An 18,051-nucleotide genomic window follows, 5' to 3' on the forward strand; every position below is an offset into this window, starting at 1 on the left:
TTATTTAACATTTTAAACTTTAAATATGTTTTTCATTATTTAATCTATAAAATTATTAAAAAAATATTAATTTTAATTTTGATATGATTTAAGATTATAGTAGATGCATCCCACACATTTAGAAAATCGCAATGAGTCTTTATTTTATATAAATATTGAAAATTTAGTCATAAATCTCTAAATATTAATTTATGGTTAAGCCTCTGCTCAAAGATAAAAATAGTGAGATTAATTGACATTCACTATTAATATAAAATGTTATACAATATCGACAATCACAGTTATTCATATATGTGACTTTAGAAGTAGTTATTATTAAAGTCAATTGTTTTTTATGATCCGATGATTATAATTTAGTAATTATATATGTATATTTCATCTGTCTCACAATGATGTCAGTTTAACACACACAAAATTATTTTAAAATGAAAGTCATTTATAATTTTCAGTACAACTTTAATTAGTTTTCTTATACTATCATTTAATAATTACTATATACACAACTTTTAAAAATTATTGTACTATACATTAATAATAGTAAAAAATACACTTATAATTAAGATTTATGTAATTTAGTAAAATGATATATCTTTATCTTTTAATTATTGTATTTTTAATATATATATATATATAACTTAAACCACACTCATTATGAAAAAAGAGATAATAAATTTAATTTAAAAAAAAGTTGAATCCAAATGAATCTAATGCACAAAAAATCTTAATAGAAAGAAGTATGCAAGGATCTTTAAATTAGAGATACACATCAGCCAGTTGGCAGCTAATGGTTAGAGCACATCATCATACATCTTTCTAATAACTATGAAAATATACAACTTAAAATTACATAATTACCCTCCCTCTTTACAAGTAATTACATGTTGACTTTTCCACTTGTGTTCCCACTCCCATTTATATATACACCTTTCACCTCTTCCCTTCCTCAATAATTTCTCTGTTTCAAAATTTCTCACTTGAAGTTTGAATTTCTTTCTTTCAATTCTTTCTCTTCCTAATATACTTGTTTGTAACAAAAAAATGAGCAACATAAGCATGGTAGAGGCAAAGCTTCCACCAGGGTTCAGATTCCATCCAAGAGATGAAGAGCTTGTGTGTGATTACTTGATGAAGAAGGTTACACATAGTGATTCTCTTCTCATGATTGATGTTGACCTTAACAAGTGTGAGCCATGGGATATTCCTGGTTAGTACTATGATAATGCTATGACTCTATAGTCTTACCCTTCCTTATTTTGCATTCTCTAATATACAATATTTTAGAATGAAGCATATTAAAAAAAAATTATATTTGTAAAGATTATATATGTGATTTAAATTTTAAACTAAATACATCAATTTTTTAGAAAATTTATGTGACTATATTTTATTTTAGAGAAAGTAGTTATTATTGCTTTGTATGTGTGTGTGTATATATATAACATGACATGTTTCTTTGTATACATTTTTTAACATGAAAATTTATTTGTATACATTATAGAGTTTCACACAAATAAGTAGCTAAATTAAAAGTTTAATTTTGTAATAAATAAATAAGATGCTGTTATTTTTATAAATAAAATAAGATTATGTAATTTGAAGGTTATGAAATTGAACTCATATTCAAGCACCCCACATGGATATATATGATTGATCCATCAATTTTAATGTTTTCTATTTCGGTTGGTAAAGTACAAATGAGTTGTTACTTTCAATTATGTTGAATTCTTGTTCGGTTTTAAATTTTGATAAGAGTAAATTCACTGTCTGATTGAGGTGATGATAGCAACTGCAATGGCTATAATAAATCCCAATTTGTATGTACACTTGTCTAGTGTGTGATTTGATAAGAAAATGGTTTTAAATCGCATATATAACAATAATTACGGTTGTAATATAAATATTTAAAATTGTTGTAATTGTCGGATATCAAAGTTTATAGCATAATTACAATTGCCACTATAGCTATATATAATTTACAACCATATAGATATATCTTTTAATTGTGACCAATGGAAACTGATATATAATTTTTCATTTAATCCTTGGATCAACTCAACACCACTATGATCTAAATGTTAATTGAATATATATTTTCTATTTTTATTCCTTGTATGTGATGAAATAATTACATTATTTTCCGGCTGCATTTTTTATGTGGGTCATAGTTGACATAAGCCTTTGTATTTTAATGTGTGTCATTACTTTTATTCCTAATCCAAAGCCAAATAATAAAGATAGGTAGGTACAGGTGGCTGCACTCAAGTACTATATAATAAACAAAAATATAATATTCGAAAGTATTATTTTTGCTAAAGATAAAGATATTGCAAAATACTACCATTTTTAAAATATAAATACTACTTTTTAAACATTTGTTGTTATAAAATAATTACAAGAATATATATATATATATATATATATATATATATATATATCAAAAGAAAAGAATTATCTTATAAGTTCAATAAATTTTTCAACAAAAATTAGTCACGATTATATAACGGTTAATATTTACCATAATATATAATATGGTTTTAAAAAGAAAATATACATACACGCACCTTGGAAAGGGATGTAGAGGTTGGCATCTTTGAACAGGAAACTCTAAAAATCATATTCCCATAAACATACAATATACTTTCTAACAGTATTAATTTGCAAGATATAAATCACCTTATTTAAAAGCTTTTATTTTTGAATAAATTGAATTCTGAACTTGTCCTGTTATAAAGTGTTTGATAGTGATTTTTATAGTAATAATGCAAATATTGATTTACATTGCAAAAACACACTTTCACACATATCATGGTTGAACATCTATCTTAATTTTTTGGGCTTGTTGTGATGGGTCAATATTGAAGCTTTGGTGCAGTGGGCCATGTGTTCGTTGTTTAAATTATTTTTGAAATAATTTCAACTGTATGAAAAGAAACAGATAAAGATAGCCAAATTAGAAGACACATCAACACAATTATGGAAGATGCTACAATTATGTATATGGGGCCTATTTACAATAGTATCTAGAGTATAATTTATAATAGTATCTAATAATAATTCACAATCAAAATCATCAATTCTTTTCTTTAGTACAAAAACTATCAATTCTAATAATTAAGACAAATGAAAAAAGTCATAAGCAAATTTTAATTTTAGGACTATGTAAACATATGATAATATTGTTAATGAGGACAGTTGGTTTTAACGAGTCATAGTTGACTTCAACTCAAAACTGATTTACAAACCTTATTGATCTATAACTGCACATGCATGCTCCTCATCTCACTCAAATTCACAGATCATATATAAGAGGGAAAAAGAGTGTAACACCCATGTTCTGTTTGATATATTTGACATACTTTTTCTTAAAAAAAAAATAAATAAATAAAGATATGTTTGACATAAAACATTTGATATTTGAAACACACATAGACACATTTTGTTATATTTAATTATGAGTGTCTTTATAGCAGTGTTTTGTCGTCCTATATCTATGTTAGATTTTAGCTAGCAATGATATATAAAAAATTTTACACACTTAACAAATTATGACTAATTATGTAGATGACTTTACAATTAGGTATGACAAAAATCTAACCGTATTAATAATTAGGTATGACAAAAATCTAACAGTATTAATGATTGTGATTGATTGATAGTATAAAAAATATTTATGAGCGTGTATAAATAAAATAAAATAAAATAGTAATATTGTAATATAATGAATGGTGCAGAAGCAGCATGTGTGGGAGGGAAGGAGTGGTATTTCTATACACAAAGAGACCGAAAGTATGCAACAGGACTGAGAACAAATCGTGCAACTGCATCAGGGTATTGGAAGGCAACAGGGAAGGACAGAGCTATCCTTCGCAAGGGCAGTCTTGTTGGGATGAGAAAGACTTTAGTTTTCTATCAAGGAAGGGCACCTAAAGGGAGAAAAACTGAATGGGTCATGCATGAGTTTCGTATTGAGGGTCCTCATGGCCCTCCTAAAATTTCTTCTTCTAAGGTAATTCTTACATTTTCTTTAATTCATTGTAATAACTAAATTCAAATGAAAGACTCGCATTTTAATTTAATACATTTAAAATATAAATTGTTCGGTCGTTTTTCAACAACATAAATTTATTTATTTTAATAAATAGCTACCTTTGTGATTCAGGAATCTGAATGTAGAAGAATATATAATTTGTCCCATGCTAAATAGTACAACTTTTATTTTATTGCTTTGACAAAAATGACTATGGAGTATTTTATTTTTCTCAAGTCTTTAATCTCGGCCTTTAACCAACTCTTTTCTGATTTTTTAAAATTCCAAAGTTCTCTTTTTTTCTATTTAAATGTCTTAAATCTAATACATTATTTCCTCAATTTTTTCCACCCTAATCCATTTTGTATCATCATATATCGACTATAATTTTGCAATATTTTTTTGATTATTTATCTTGCACAAATCAGGGAGGCAACTTGTCATTCCCAGATAAAAATCAAAGACTTTTGACTTTTTTGAAATGTTTTTATTTGTCCCGAAACCAAATTTGTCTCACATGGCTATTGGCTACAATGTGACCACACAAAAATATTGGGTAGCTTACCTAAGTAGATCCTCTTTGAATATTTTATCAAGCACTTATGTATGTATCCCTGTGAAATTACCAAATTTCTCCTATCTACAAATTTTTTTGTATGTTCTGTCAAAAAAAATTGTGAATGTCTTTTTAAAGAAAAAGAAAATAGATTACACTTGATTTTAGTTGAGCGGGTCAACACCTAAAATGTGTAGCTTCTAATCCACTGTAATTTTTATCATAATTTCAAGGATTATTCGTATTCAAGGAGTGAAAAGATTGAAATTATGTGATTTTGATTAAATGATATTCAAAACAAAGAAGTTGCTGCAAAATAATAATAATAATAATTTGCATTGTGGTGTCTACATGTACAGGAAGATTGGGTTTTGTGTAGGGTGTTCTACAAAAACAGAGAAATTGCTGCAAAACCAAGCATGGGTAGTTGCTATGATGACACAGGCTCTTCATCTCTTCCAGCATTAATGGATTCGTACATAAGTTTTGACCAAGCTCAATTCCATGCAGATGAATATGAGCAAGTGCCCTGCTTCTCCATCTTTTCTCAAAACCAAACCAACCCAATCTTCAATAATATGGAACCAAAATTACCTCCATACAACAATAACAATAATAATAATGCAAACACATTTGGAGGAGCACCTAATTTGGGTAATTATAGCTTAGACCCTTTATCATGTGATAGAAAAGTGTTGAAAGCTGTTTTGACTCAACTATCAAAAATGGAAAGAAATAACCCACTTAATAATAATAATAACAATAATAATCAAAGTCTTAAAGGGTCACCAAGCTTAGGAGAAGGAAGTTCTGAGAGTTACTTATCTGAAGTAGGTATGCCCCACATGTGGAACAATTACTAATGTGCTATAATGTGCAATATGGTGCAACAGCTGTAGAGGATTCAATTTCGATGAGAAAACATGCAAGGTCAAAAACAGTATTTATATATTTTTCTCATGGTGTTAGCTATTAATATATGCCTATCCACATGATATGTCCTACTATATTAGAAACATAGGACTTTGTAATTGGAATTTATAAATTTGTAGTTGATTGTAGTTAGTGGATGGAGGATCATTTTTCTTTTGTTAAATTAATCTCTAGTTTTAGTCTATGTGATAAAAAGAATATCATATTGTTTACATAACATAAACTAAATAATAGCGAATGAAACTGTGGTAGATAAATTTATTAATAGTATGCAAATTGAATTAGAAATGTTTTGTTAAAATAACATTGAATTAAGTAATAGTTATAAATGACAAAACATAAATTTTTAAATAATATAAATATTTAAATTAAAATAATGAGTTAAAATGAAAAAAATATGATATACTATAAGTTTAAAAACTACTTCAAATACTGTATCAAAAAACACTATAACTCTACACTCGTGAAATGAGATCGTTGTAAAAAAATATTTGTTCTTACAATTTTTTTTTTAAGGATTACTCATATAATGTTAATTCATATTTATTTCTATCTTTTTTTAAAAGAAATATACATTTCTTCTTCTAGATATGGGTAGCATAGCAGAACATCTTTTCTACAACCATAATTAAATATTGTCTCGAAATATTTTATTCCCTAGCTAAAGTATTTTCCTAAGAATATTAGCAACCTTTTGTTTAGGTGAAAACGTTTGCATTAAGAGCAATGTCAAACACATTGAATAAATAACATAAAATCAAAGTATACTAGTATCTTAAAAGTGTCTCTTTCGTTGGGCTAATTAACAGGAAGAGACAAATGCACTCAGAGAAGACTAAATCTGTGTGACCTCAGCATAAAGATTCGCTGACTTCTTGTCAGTTCTGAATTTTCTTTCTTACTTATTGTGTTTATATTAAGTCTCACAACTATTATGAATCATCAAAATATTGAATATATAAGAGTGAACATCCATACAATTGAAGTCTCTTTTAGATTGTGAAGCATTTAGCCTATTATACACTCTCCTGAACTCCCCAACATGTGATATCAAAACCTTGTTCCAGCTTGGTAGGATGTGAATTCTGGTATTGGTTTGGCTTGGTGGGGGGAGAGTGGACTCTAGTATTGAATCCTTTTATTAAAAGTCTTCTAGATGATATAGTAAGGAGACGGTCCGTTGGTAATAACAAAAGTAGGACTCTCGTGAATACAGAGAATACAATTTCCTATTAGTTTCCCTGTTTCAATAGTCTAAAACTCTGTTTCATTAACAAACTAAATGGCGGAACAACGCAGAAAAAGAATAAAATATAGATTATGACATTAAACACTTTTCATCGTGTTGGTCATCATGTTACGCAAGAGTTTTTAAAATCAAAACAAGCAAATGAAGGTAGAAAACAGATTCAGAAACATGCATTACATCCCAAACATCACAGTTCACAGTAGCAATTTTTAAGTCCCTAAGGTATATGGGAATCTACATGGTGTGGAATGTTCAGATTGACAAAATAGCAAACAGCACTTAACCTTTTGACATGAAGGGTAACATGTAAAAATCCGGCATAACAAGAAAAGTAACATAGTTGCCAATAGCTTTTGACAGTGGCATGCTGTCAGATGGTCATCAATACCCACAATCTTCTTCAACTTGACCATCTACAAAAGTTTAAGATCAATTAAATTTTATAGGAGTATTCCCCTATCAAAGATATTAAAAATGAAAATAAAATCTGTGGTAAGCTTACTGATATAGTTCACAATATTTCTTCTTTCAAAAAAATATCTAAATGAAAATATATCAATTGAAATAGAAAACCAAACACACACAAAATATGCTTTTTGGTTTTAAAGAATCTTTGGCTGCAAGTCATTGCAATTCTCATTTATTAAGAAATCAAATAATTGAAACCTATAGGAACTGAGAAAAGTCTTGAAGTCTAACCACGAAGATTAATGGCCCGGTGAGCTTGAGCATGAGCTTCAATGTTATATTCCTTAAACATAAATAAAACATGTCATTTATTAACAGGGAGGCAAAAATATAAGGAGTTTTAATCTAAAATCAAAGAGATAATAAACTAGTCAGAACTGAACGTAAATATTCATATAGTTATTAGGGGCCAAAGTCCATTGGTGCAAGTGATCTTGAACAATATAGCTAGGAAGCTGTGCTTCTATTCAAGAGTGGAAGTGGAACCAATATTTGGATCACATGACTTCTTCTGTGTACAGGCATGCAAATTATAAAACCACGAGAAACGAAAGGATGATCATAAATGGTTCTCAAATGGTAGTGTAATTGTTTTCAACTTCAATCTTTTGTTTTTATGAGATTTCCACAAAGCAAACACCCAATAACGAGAGAGGGCAACTTAGCTAAAATTTTCTTCATAAAAAGTATGTTGCTTGTAAAAAGATAACCACATGATGAGGCAAAGATATAAGGGAGTTGAAAACTAAAGAAAATAAACTAGTCATAATTGCATGTAAATATTCATATAATTAGAAGCATAATGATGTTGGTGATAGTGATCTTTGCATGTAAATATTAATATAATTAAGAGCCTAATGATGTTGATGCTAATAATCTTTGATTATACATGTCTAAATATTATAAATTGTGTATAAAGCTTGCATGGATGCTGATCAAAATGATTTTGAAATGCCAATGCAATGCACGCAACTTAAACACAATATGACTTAGCAAATACCCTCGGAATGTGTTTGATGTAGAATGAGTGAAAGTAAGTCTTCAGCTGCAAAGCCTCATCGCATAAGTTCTTCAAATTTGGGTCGTTGGTCCTCCATAAACCCAAAAGCTGTTGCAAAACAAATAACATATGGTAAACTATTTATAAAAGAAAAATGATTATACAAAATGAAAAGTAAATCTTAACAATATCAAACCAATCAGGAAGAATAGGAATTAAATGAACCCAAAGGAGCCTTTGTTTATTTATTGGGATGAGGGTAGGTTCCTTAGGTTTCTGCTAATGAAGAAACCATGCGTCCATGTCATTACTTAGAATTTTTAAATCACCATGTAATATTTTGTGAACAATTAGATTATGTTTTTTTTTTTTTTTATCAACATTCAAATGCAATTAAAGTAATGAAATATAGACAGGTAAAGTAAAAGGGGATAGATTTGAAAAATATAATACATATTGTGTAAGAGAACAAACCTGATTGCAAACAACAAGGGAATCTCCTTGGACAGAAATGCGCGTAAATCCTTTCCTGATGGCTTGTCTCAAGCCTAAAATTAAGGCGCGGTACTCAGCACCATTACTTGTTTGATTGCCCAATCCTTCACGGTATCGAAAGACCTAGAAAGAAACGTAAGAGTTAGTAACATTTTGAAAATAATAATCATACCCAAATGAATGGTTGCATAAAGTAGACACCCGGCTCCCAATTTCCGGGCGAAGTATAGCTCCTGCACCAGCTGGTCCAGGATTTCCACTGCATGCACCATCAAACTCAAGGGTACAAGCCTGCAAATGAGATTGTGTTAGTGCATTATCTCATAGATAAAATAACTTATGATATAATAAAACTTTAGATTAATTATGATTGTGAAAACTTTAAAGAGGATTTTGATTTGCCAGAATTTATATTGCCAAAACCATACTGAAGATTTCCTAAAAAGAAGAAAATCAAGCAATTGATATGGAGCTTGGACAATCAACAGTGTCTTGTGAATGTACAATAATAGTATCGTCAACCCTTAATTAATAGGATATAGCTGAATCTAATCAATTTTTATACATGTGATGATTAACTGATTATATTGGCAGACACCATATATATATGCACGTAAAAGTTAGGCTAAATCACTTTTTTTTTTTCCTTAATCATCAAAACATAATGTCAATGTAGCAAACGTTTGACAAACTCAAAGGATAAACTAAAAAAAATGAAAGAGATAATTTAAAGAATTAAAATAAAATGAACAAAATGTAAGGACCAAAGTTTTTTTAACATAAATGGAACAAATAAAATGTAAGGGACCACATTGGCTACAACGGAGGCTAAAATAAAAAGAAGGAAACTTAAGATATCAAAATGAAACCAAAAACTAAATTAAGACACCAAAAATGGAATTTAGCCTAACTTATGACACCAAAAGAATAATTTAATCTAACTTAAAATTCAGAAACTAATAAGTAAAGCACAATATTGGAACTAACTTAAAATAAAATAAAATAAAAATCATAACTACAATTATACTCCAGTAATTATCTATAAGGAAATAAATTTATTTAATTGTTTAAACTTATTTTCAGGCAGCATTTTTAAAATTCTAAAATATGAACTCTGGACTAAGTAATTTAGCAGACTAACTTTTTATATTATTTATTAGTATTTAGTGAAACTATGTTTTTATATTTGACAAAAGCTTACTCCCTTTTATAATCATGGACCTTATGTGTAAATTATAATTTCTTAATACTCACTAAGAGCATCTAATTTTTAATATTAAGAAAAATATTCATTTTCAAAAAATCAAGTAAAAGGTTCAATCATCATCAATAAGTTATAATCAGGAAAAAAAATCAAAAAAATTGCTAAAATACAATATTAAATATAAATTGACGCAAAATCATAGCACCAACCGTGTTTTCCTTTTTTTCACTTTTTTATCATTTGTTACCAAAAAAAAAAAGAAAGATAAATTAATTACATTAGAAGTAATAAACAAATTAAAGTAAACAGAGACTTCCACCGGAAGCTATTCAACCAAGCAAAAACAAACAGTGATGTCGCCGGAGAATAAAAATACACATAACCACCGCCAGATGAGAGACGACAGAAAGTAAACCCTAGTTTTCTACATTTTTAAGTCCGAAATCATCCCTAGAGTTACTCCAAAAAAGTCCTAACGTTTTTTACTCTGTGTGTCCAAACAAGTGATCGTAACTTTTTTTTTTTAATTAAAGAAGTGATCGTTACTTTATGCTAAAGAAAATGCTACATAACCGTATCAGCATGCATTGCATTTCATTTTCAGAGAGAAAAATATTATTACATTTGAACGAAAAAGTTAACAGAAGAACTAATGAAGAAGATGATGAAGACTCGCTCACCTGGTTTCTGTAACTCATGATTTCTCTCTCTGCTTTTCACTTTTTTTCTATTCCGATTCTTGCTCTAAGGTGTACGTCTCAAGATTACAACACACTACTATATATATACACATCAGAATTATTATTATTTTTTTTAAAATCTTTATTCGTTTTTCAATAGAAGAAAGGTAACAAATTTGTTTGTCATGACTAAACCGTTTGAAATATTTATATTTATGGTTTTTTTTTTATGAATTTTGAATCACAGTAATCAATTATATGCAGAACAGTCTTGTAAATAAAAATAAAGGGAGGTAGAAGATTCGAATGAGTAGTTTGTTACAGATTCTTTTACTACACTACACTACTACAGCTCAGCGTAACAAACTCCTGTAAAAAAAGTAACTATGGTGAGGTAAATACGCAACTAAGGTAAGACAGTCATAATGGCTATGGTAAATCCCATCTCACGGCACATTATTTTTTTTTGAAACTTGGTGTTGGTGTGTCCAATTTGAACGAAAATGTTTATTGTTGTCTCATACAAGTTATTGTTTATAGTGGAATTATTTGATGCATGTAAAAAAATAATAATAATAATAATAATAATAATAATAATAATAATACATATATGTATTTGATTTGAAGATTTAACATTTTAGTATACAATTAGTTTTGAAAGTTTTTTCTTTCTTTTATTTGAATCTTATCATAATTAAAAATTGATATAAATTATTTAAAAATATGATTTAAAAATAAAACAACGTATGAGATTGATTGTAAAATTTTGTCTAAATTTATAAGCAACATGTATAAAAGTTTGCATGTATGTTGTCTAAAGAACATACAACAGTACTAAAAATGTGGTCTAAAAATTGATAGAAAAACCACGGTCTAAACTTTAATAAAAAAATTGTTGCCTATTCTTTTATTTAAATCAACAGTTTTTCATATTTTACGAGTAAAAGTAAATAAAATCGCGCGCTATTAAAATAGGCAACTTCCGCATACACCACGACTAAAAAACTTTTATTTAAAGTATAAGCCACAATTTTTTTACTTTTCCCCATCTTTTTATTGTTGCCTAACCTAAAGAATGTTGTAGCGTAAGACAAATGACTTCATTGTGGTATTTGTTTGTAATAAATATGTTTTTTAAGTCCTTTTTAGCAAGTTAGTTTTTAAGTTTTATTTGTATTTTAAGTTTATAAGTGTTTTTTGTGGTTAATTAACCTTTTAAATATATGTCCTTAAAAAATGTTTAAGTGATGTTGAAGGATCCAAAATAGAATATGCATTTACGTAATTTAAACCGGGTACAACTTTTATCACCAAAATATTGTATTTAAAAAACATTTAAACTTCAAAATAAATATGTTTAAATTTATTATTTTGCATGTTTTGTTTACATCTTTGGCTATGTTGATGATATTAATCTTCCAACATTTTTTATCTTCTAGATAATAGTTGAGATTGTGCAGAAATTTTGTGTAACTAGATGTGTTTAAAAAATTAACCACATAATATTTATAGACTTCAAGAATTAACTTGTTACAAATAATGACTTAAAAGATTAATTTATTATAGATAATACTTAAAAAGACCAATTTATTAAAAAAACAGATAACTTAGAAGATAAAATATTGAATGATGCATTTAGTCAAAATACTTTTTTATAAGACTTATTTTATCGCATTGTATAAATATTGGTCTAAATTTTTTTGGTTTACATGGTAGTAGTATCTTTAAGATTGACCTCCTATCAAAAAGATAAAGCATGTTGATATAGAATATTTTGAAGGAAAAAAATTTAAATGAGATAAATATGAAGAAAAAAAAATCCCACATTAGGAAATTTGCAAAAACAAATTTCTGAATTTTTTTTTTTTAATGTATGTTCTAAAAGTATCCTAAAATTTCGGTCCAATTATTAGGAATATAGTGTACCAAAAGAAAGTTATTTTTTGGAGCCATGAAATGAACCACTTTTAGTCATGTTTGTCATTACATAGCGCAAAATTTTTAAAATCAAAACAATCAAATGAAGAAAATAGATTCAGTTCACAGAATCATAGTAGCATTTTTTTAAAGCCTCTAAGCTAATGGTGGGCATCTACATGTTGTGGCATGTTCAGATTGACAAAGTATATGTTTGGTTATGTGACAAAGTATATGTTTAGTTTTGGAGCTTCGGAAAAATTGCGGTGGAAACGATTTCGGATGTGCGATTGAAGTCGTAAATGTGTGAACAAGTTGCTAGATACAGCCTGTACAAGAAAAGTAACATAGTTGCCAATAGCTTTTGACAGTGGCATGCTGACAGATCATGGATTCATTAATTCTTCTTCAATTTGGCCATCTACAAAAGTTTAAGATCCATTAAATTTTTATATTCATCTATCAAATATACAGATATGAAAATAGAAAACCAAACACAAACTAAAGATGCTTTTTGGTTTCCAAGAATCTTTGGCTGCAAGTCATTGCAACTCTCATTTATTAGGAAATCAACAATTGAAACCTATAAGAAATTGAGAAAAGTCTTGAGGACTAACTTTGGAGATTTATGGCCATGTTAGCTAGAGATGCAGCTTCCGTGTTTTGTTCCTTAAACATAATAAAAATATGTTATTTATTAATAGATAAACTAATCAGAACTGAATCAAAAAATATAAGTATGATCAAAATGATTTTGAAATCCCAATGGAGAGAGGGGCAACTTAAACATAATAGACATTATGACTAAACAAATACCATGGGAATGGGATTAACCCTCAATGTGTGAAAGGCATACTTCATCTCTACAGCTTCATTGTATAAGTTCAGTAAAATTGGGTCGTGGACCATCCAGAAACCCATAATCTGTTGCAAAACCAATAACATGTGGTAAATTTTTTATGAAAGAAAAATACATACAAAATGAAAAGTAAATCTTAACAATATCAAGCCAATCAAGAAAAATATGAATTAAATGAATCCGAAGGAGCATTTCTTTAGGTTGTTGTTACTTTGAATTTTCAAATCACCATGTAATATTTAGTGAACAATTAGATTATGTTTTCTTTTTATTAAAATTCAAATGTTATTTTGTGTGTGTTTATTTTAGCAGTAGAATCGATAAAATTACGATGAATCACCGTGATTTTGTATAAACTAGATTATGTAGGCGAACAAATTAACCTGATTGCAAACAACCAAAGAATCTCCATGGATAGCAATGTGCTTAAATCCTTTATCAGCAGCTTGTGTCAATCCTAAAATTAAACCGCGATACTCGGCAACATGAATTGATTGAACACCCAATCCTTCACGGTATCGAAAGACCTATAAAGAAACATAAAAGTCAATACATTTTTCGTATATAATTATCAATACCCAAATGAATTGTTGCATAAAATAGACACCTGAGTCCCATTTGCAGCACGTATTATAGCTCCTGCACCAGCTGGTCCAAGATACAAGCCTGGTGTAGGATGGAAGCCTGGTCTAAGATGGAAGTTTGGTGCAGGATAGAAGCCTGGTCTGGGATGGAAGCCTGATGCGGGATGAAAACCTGGTGCAGGATGGAAACCTGGTCGAAGATGGAAGTCTGGTCGAAGATGGAAGTCTGGTCGGGGATGAAAGCCTAGTCTAGGATAGAAGCCTGGTCGAGGATAGAAGCCTAGTCTGGGATGTAATCCAGGTCGGGGATGGATGCCTGGTCTGGGATGGATGTCTGGTCCATGATGGAAATCTGGTTCAGGATGGAAATCTGGTTCAGGATGGAAATCTGGTTCAGGATGGATGTCTGGTCCTTGATGGATGTCCGGTTCAGGATGAAAGTCTGGTTCGGGATGGATGTTCGGTTCAGGATGAAAGTCTGGTCTGGAATGGATGTCTGATCTGGGATGAAAGTCTGGTCTGGGATAGATGTCTAATCTGGGACGGAAGTCTGGTGTAGGATAAAAGCCTGGTCCAGGATAGAAGCCTGGTCTAGGATAGAAGCCTGGTCTAGGATAAAAGTTTGGTCCAGGATTTCCCCTGACTGCTCCATCAAACTCAATAATACAAGCCTACAAACAAGATTTTGTTACAGTGTGATCTCATATTAATATAAAATAACATTATAATATAAAACTTTAGATTAATTTTGATTGTGAAATTTTTTTAGAGGAATTTAATTTGCTAGAATTTATATTGCCAAAACTATAAAGAAGATTTCAAAAGATGAAGAAAATAAAGCAATTGATTGGAACTTGGACAATCACCAATTGCACAATTAATTGAAAAGCAAGTTACATAGGCAGTTATGAGTGAATGTGCAACTATGTATTGGGCAGTTATGAGTTAGACTAATTTACATTTTTGCTCCCTAATCACTACAACATAATGTCAAACTTAGTAAAAGTTTGAGAAACTCAGAAAATTGACAAAAATGATCAAAGTATTCTCATATTTTTTATTTAAAAGACTAAAATAAAATGAAAATTTTAAGAGGCAAAGTTTTTAATGTTGGTTACTTAAGATTAAAATAGAATGAAGGACACTTAAGATATTAGTGAAGCCTATAAATTTAATATAGCCTAACTTCAAATTAAGAAACTAAAAACTAAGTCACAATATAGAAACTAACTTCAAATTAAATATTCATAATTACAGTTATAATTATCTATAAGGAAATAAATTAATAAACTTTTTACATTTATTTTATATAGCATTTTTTAAATTCTAAAATATGAATTTTAGACTAAGTAATTTATCGGACAACTTTCTATAGTTATACTTTGTGATGATAAATACTTTATTGAAAATAAAATATAAATAAAAATAATATCTAAAAAATTAATATATTTAATTAAAAAATAAGACCTAATCAACTTTTCATATTTAAAAAGTTTATATCTCAATTCAAATAAGTGTAATATTTAAGATATGTTGACTCAAAATCGTTGTTTTTACTAAATGTTGACACAAAATCATGAAACCAATGGTTTTTTTCTTTTTTTTTTTCTTTTCTCTTTTTAATCGCTTGTTACGAAAAAAGATTTCAGTAAAAAGAAATCAAAAACAAATTAATTGATTACATTAGAAATAAACAGATCAAAACAATAGGAGACTTCCATGAGAAGCCTTTCAACCAAGCAAGCACACACAATCAGTGATGTCGCCGGAGAATGGACAGCACCGCCACCGGAGAATACAACTACACAAAACCACCGCTACATGAGAGACGATAAGAAAGGAATCCTAGTTTTCTAAATTTTTGAAGTTTGAAATCCCTAAAGTTACTCCAAAAAAGTCGTAACGTTACTCTGTGTGTATCGAAACAATTGATCGTTACTTTATGCTAAAGAAAATGCTATAAACGTATCATCAAACATTGCATTGCATTGCATTTCTAGAGCGAAAATTTTAATCCATTTGAATGAAAAAAAATTAGCAGAAGAACGAATGAAAAAGATGATGAAGACTCACTCACCTGGTTTATGTCAAACATGATTTCTCTCTCTCTGGTTTTCACATTTTTTTTCTATTTCGATCCTTGCTTTAATGATTGTGTAGAGTCACATTACTGATTTGTTTGTTTATAACTAAACCGGATTTTAATAATTGTGAATTTTTTTTTATGAAAAATAAATTAATTTTTCCTTCGGTTCTAAGGAACAGATAATAGTTTGTTACAGATATTGCCGCATAATAACAAACTACTTTGAAAAAGTAACTATGGTGAGATAAAAATTACTTTCTTATAAAAGGTAAAAAATGTCTTAAAACCTATTTATTAATTAAAAAAATTATGAGTAAATATAAAATAAAAGGTATTCTTCTTTCTCAAATAAAAACTATCTCCAATACATAACCCATAATCTCCCTCTTTGAACTCATTCGGCAAAACGCAGCACGCCATAAAGACGGCGTGACTAACGACGCGCGATTCGTGACTCAAGTGTGACGGCTGTTGAATGTTGAGCCAGCGGCTAGCCTATACGAAGGGCATGGCTCATGTAAGGTTTTGCATTGAGAGGCACCGTGTGCCTCGTTTTCTCACGCCGCACGAAGGTTAGTATTTTGGAGGTGGTTTTGATTTGGGAAGAAAAAACCTTTTATTTCATTTTTACTCATATTTTAGTTTTTTCTTTTTAATTATTTATTCTTTCTTAATTAGTTATTCAGCTTGGTAGTGTCATATGAGTTTTTTTATAAGCCAATGTGATATATGTATTATGGAGTTTATTATAAGATTTTTTTTAACCCTCTAGATGAAATATATATCTTAATCCAAAATTTGACTTAAATATATTAAATAAAATCTAATCAAATATTGTTCAACTTAATTTTTTTATTAGATGATGATGTTTATACTACCAACTTAAATGAATGTGATGTCATATAATTATATTTTTATTATATAATTGTTAAAGAGTTGTGATATTCAATAAACTACAATTTTAGTTTTTGAAAATGTAGGGTGTTGTCACTTTGGTCCATAACTTAATTAAAATCTTAAATTAGTTTGTGAATCATTAAAACATCTGTCAGTTTAATCTATAACTTTATAACGACCATAAAATATTTTGATTAATTGAAGATTAATTTTGATTTTTGACTAAGTTAGAAATCAATGTGACAATGCTCTATAATTTCAAAGACTAAAAGGATAATTTTTTCATAAATAAAAATTACGTAGTTTATAGAATTTCTTAATAAAATTAATTGAAAACAAATTATTAAAAAAAATAACTGTGAAGATTCACATAATTTAGAGGATGTAGTACTTCATACAAAAAAGAAAATAATTTAATGGCTACAATAAATCTTTATATTTCGGACTTAAGACAAAAGATTTTATCTTTTTTGAAATTTATGTTGTTGTAAGAGGTGGGAATAGGTTACACTGAATTAGATTTTTTAATGTCTATGTTTGTTTTAGTCCAAAAATTCAAGGTTTAGATTGAGTCTCATTTCATTTTTTAAATTTGGTATGGTTTATTAACTTGCTTTAATGTTTGGTGCATGAGTCCTGATAGAAATAATTTTCAACATAGATTAATTAAAAGTATAGTTCATTTGATAAGCTTATGGTAGTTGTGATCAATACAAAACTTATGCTTAAAAAAGCTTATTCGGAGAATGCTTTATGAACAGTCTTCTCAAAATAAGATCATTATATGTTTTATGCTTCTTTGCATAATCAAAACTATATATAAACTAAAGAAACATGAGCAAAGAGAACGTTGAAAAGTGAATTTTATCTTGATACCCCTAATTAACTTTGAACTATGTATTATCAACTATATAAATCAAACAATATCACAACTGATACCCCTAATAAACTTTGAACTACATATTATCAATTAGATAAATCAAACAATATCATAAATGATACCCCTAATCAACTTTGAACAACATATTATCAGTTACATAAATCAAACAATGTCATAACGTTTTATCATATAGAAATCTTCATCCATAATCAAATT

General features: G+C 28.6%; 3 protein-coding genes across 3 annotated transcripts; 1 reads left to right on the forward strand and 2 right to left on the reverse strand.

Moving 5' to 3' along the window:
• The first annotated feature begins 941 nt into the window (after positions 1–941).
• Positions 942–5,679, forward strand: NAC11 (NAC domain-containing protein). The gene is made up of 3 exons (XM_004488786.4): positions 942–1,204; positions 3,732–4,006; positions 4,943–5,679. Exons 1-3 carry the CDS (start codon positions 1,039–1,041, stop codon positions 5,444–5,446), a joined length of 945 nt encoding a protein of 314 aa, XP_004488843.1. The 5' UTR covers positions 942–1,038; the 3' UTR covers positions 5,447–5,679.
• Positions 5,680–6,907: 1,228 nt separating this feature from the next.
• On the reverse strand, positions 6,908–10,745 carry LOC101504552 (uncharacterized). Its single transcript, XM_004488787.4, has 6 exons — positions 10,613–10,745; positions 8,930–9,019; positions 8,708–8,851; positions 8,234–8,341; positions 7,465–7,516; positions 6,908–7,178 (listed from the first exon to the last, which is right to left on the reverse strand). Exons 1-6 carry the CDS (start codon positions 10,628–10,630, stop codon positions 7,147–7,149), a joined length of 444 nt encoding a protein of 147 aa, XP_004488844.1. The 5' UTR covers positions 10,631–10,745; the 3' UTR covers positions 6,908–7,146.
• A 1,835-nt stretch (positions 10,746–12,580) lies between these two features.
• On the reverse strand, positions 12,581–16,137 carry LOC101492927 (uncharacterized). The gene is made up of 6 exons (XM_004488828.4): positions 16,050–16,137; positions 13,996–14,643; positions 13,772–13,915; positions 13,346–13,453; positions 13,147–13,198; positions 12,581–12,950 (listed from the first exon to the last, which is right to left on the reverse strand). The coding sequence occupies exons 1-6, from the start codon at positions 16,065–16,067 to the stop codon at positions 12,916–12,918; spliced, it is 1,005 nt and encodes a 334-aa protein (XP_004488885.1). The 5' UTR covers positions 16,068–16,137; the 3' UTR covers positions 12,581–12,915.
• Positions 16,138–18,051: the final 1,914 nt, after the last annotated feature.

Source organism: Cicer arietinum, chromosome 1 (assembly GCF_000331145.2).
Source record: "Cicer arietinum cultivar CDC Frontier isolate Library 1 chromosome 1, Cicar.CDCFrontier_v2.0, whole genome shotgun sequence".
Classification (NCBI taxonomy): Eukaryota; Viridiplantae; Streptophyta; class Magnoliopsida; order Fabales; family Fabaceae; genus Cicer; species Cicer arietinum.

Excerpts from the sequence above, each read along its gene's own strand:
- LOC101492927 (XM_004488828.4), bottom strand. Across the intron at positions 13,916-13,995 it reads GTGCTGCAAATGGGACTCAG|GTCTTTCGATACCGTGAAGG; the intron begins GTGTCTATTTTA and ends GTTTCTTTATAG. Across the intron at positions 12,951-13,146 it reads CATGGCCATAAATCTCCAAA|ATGGCCAAATTGAAGAAGAA; the intron begins GTTAGTCCTCAA and ends AAACTTTTGTAG.
- LOC101504552 (XM_004488787.4), bottom strand. Across the intron at positions 7,517-8,233 it reads ACATCAAACACATTCCGAGG|GAATATAACATTGAAGCTCA; the intron begins GTATTTGCTAAG and ends TTTATGTTTAAG. Across the intron at positions 7,179-7,464 it reads CCGGGCCATTAATCTTCGTG|ATGGTCAAGTTGAAGAAGAT; the intron begins GTTAGACTTCAA and ends AAACTTTTGTAG.
- NAC11 (XM_004488786.4), top strand. The coding sequence starts at position 1,039 with ATGAGCAACATAAGCATGGTAGAGGCAAAGCTTCCACCAGGGTTCAGA. Across the intron at positions 1,205-3,731 it reads TGAGCCATGGGATATTCCTG|AAGCAGCATGTGTGGGAGGG; the intron begins GTTAGTACTATG and ends TGAATGGTGCAG. Across the intron at positions 4,007-4,942 it reads CTAAAATTTCTTCTTCTAAG|GAAGATTGGGTTTTGTGTAG; the intron begins GTAATTCTTACA and ends CTACATGTACAG.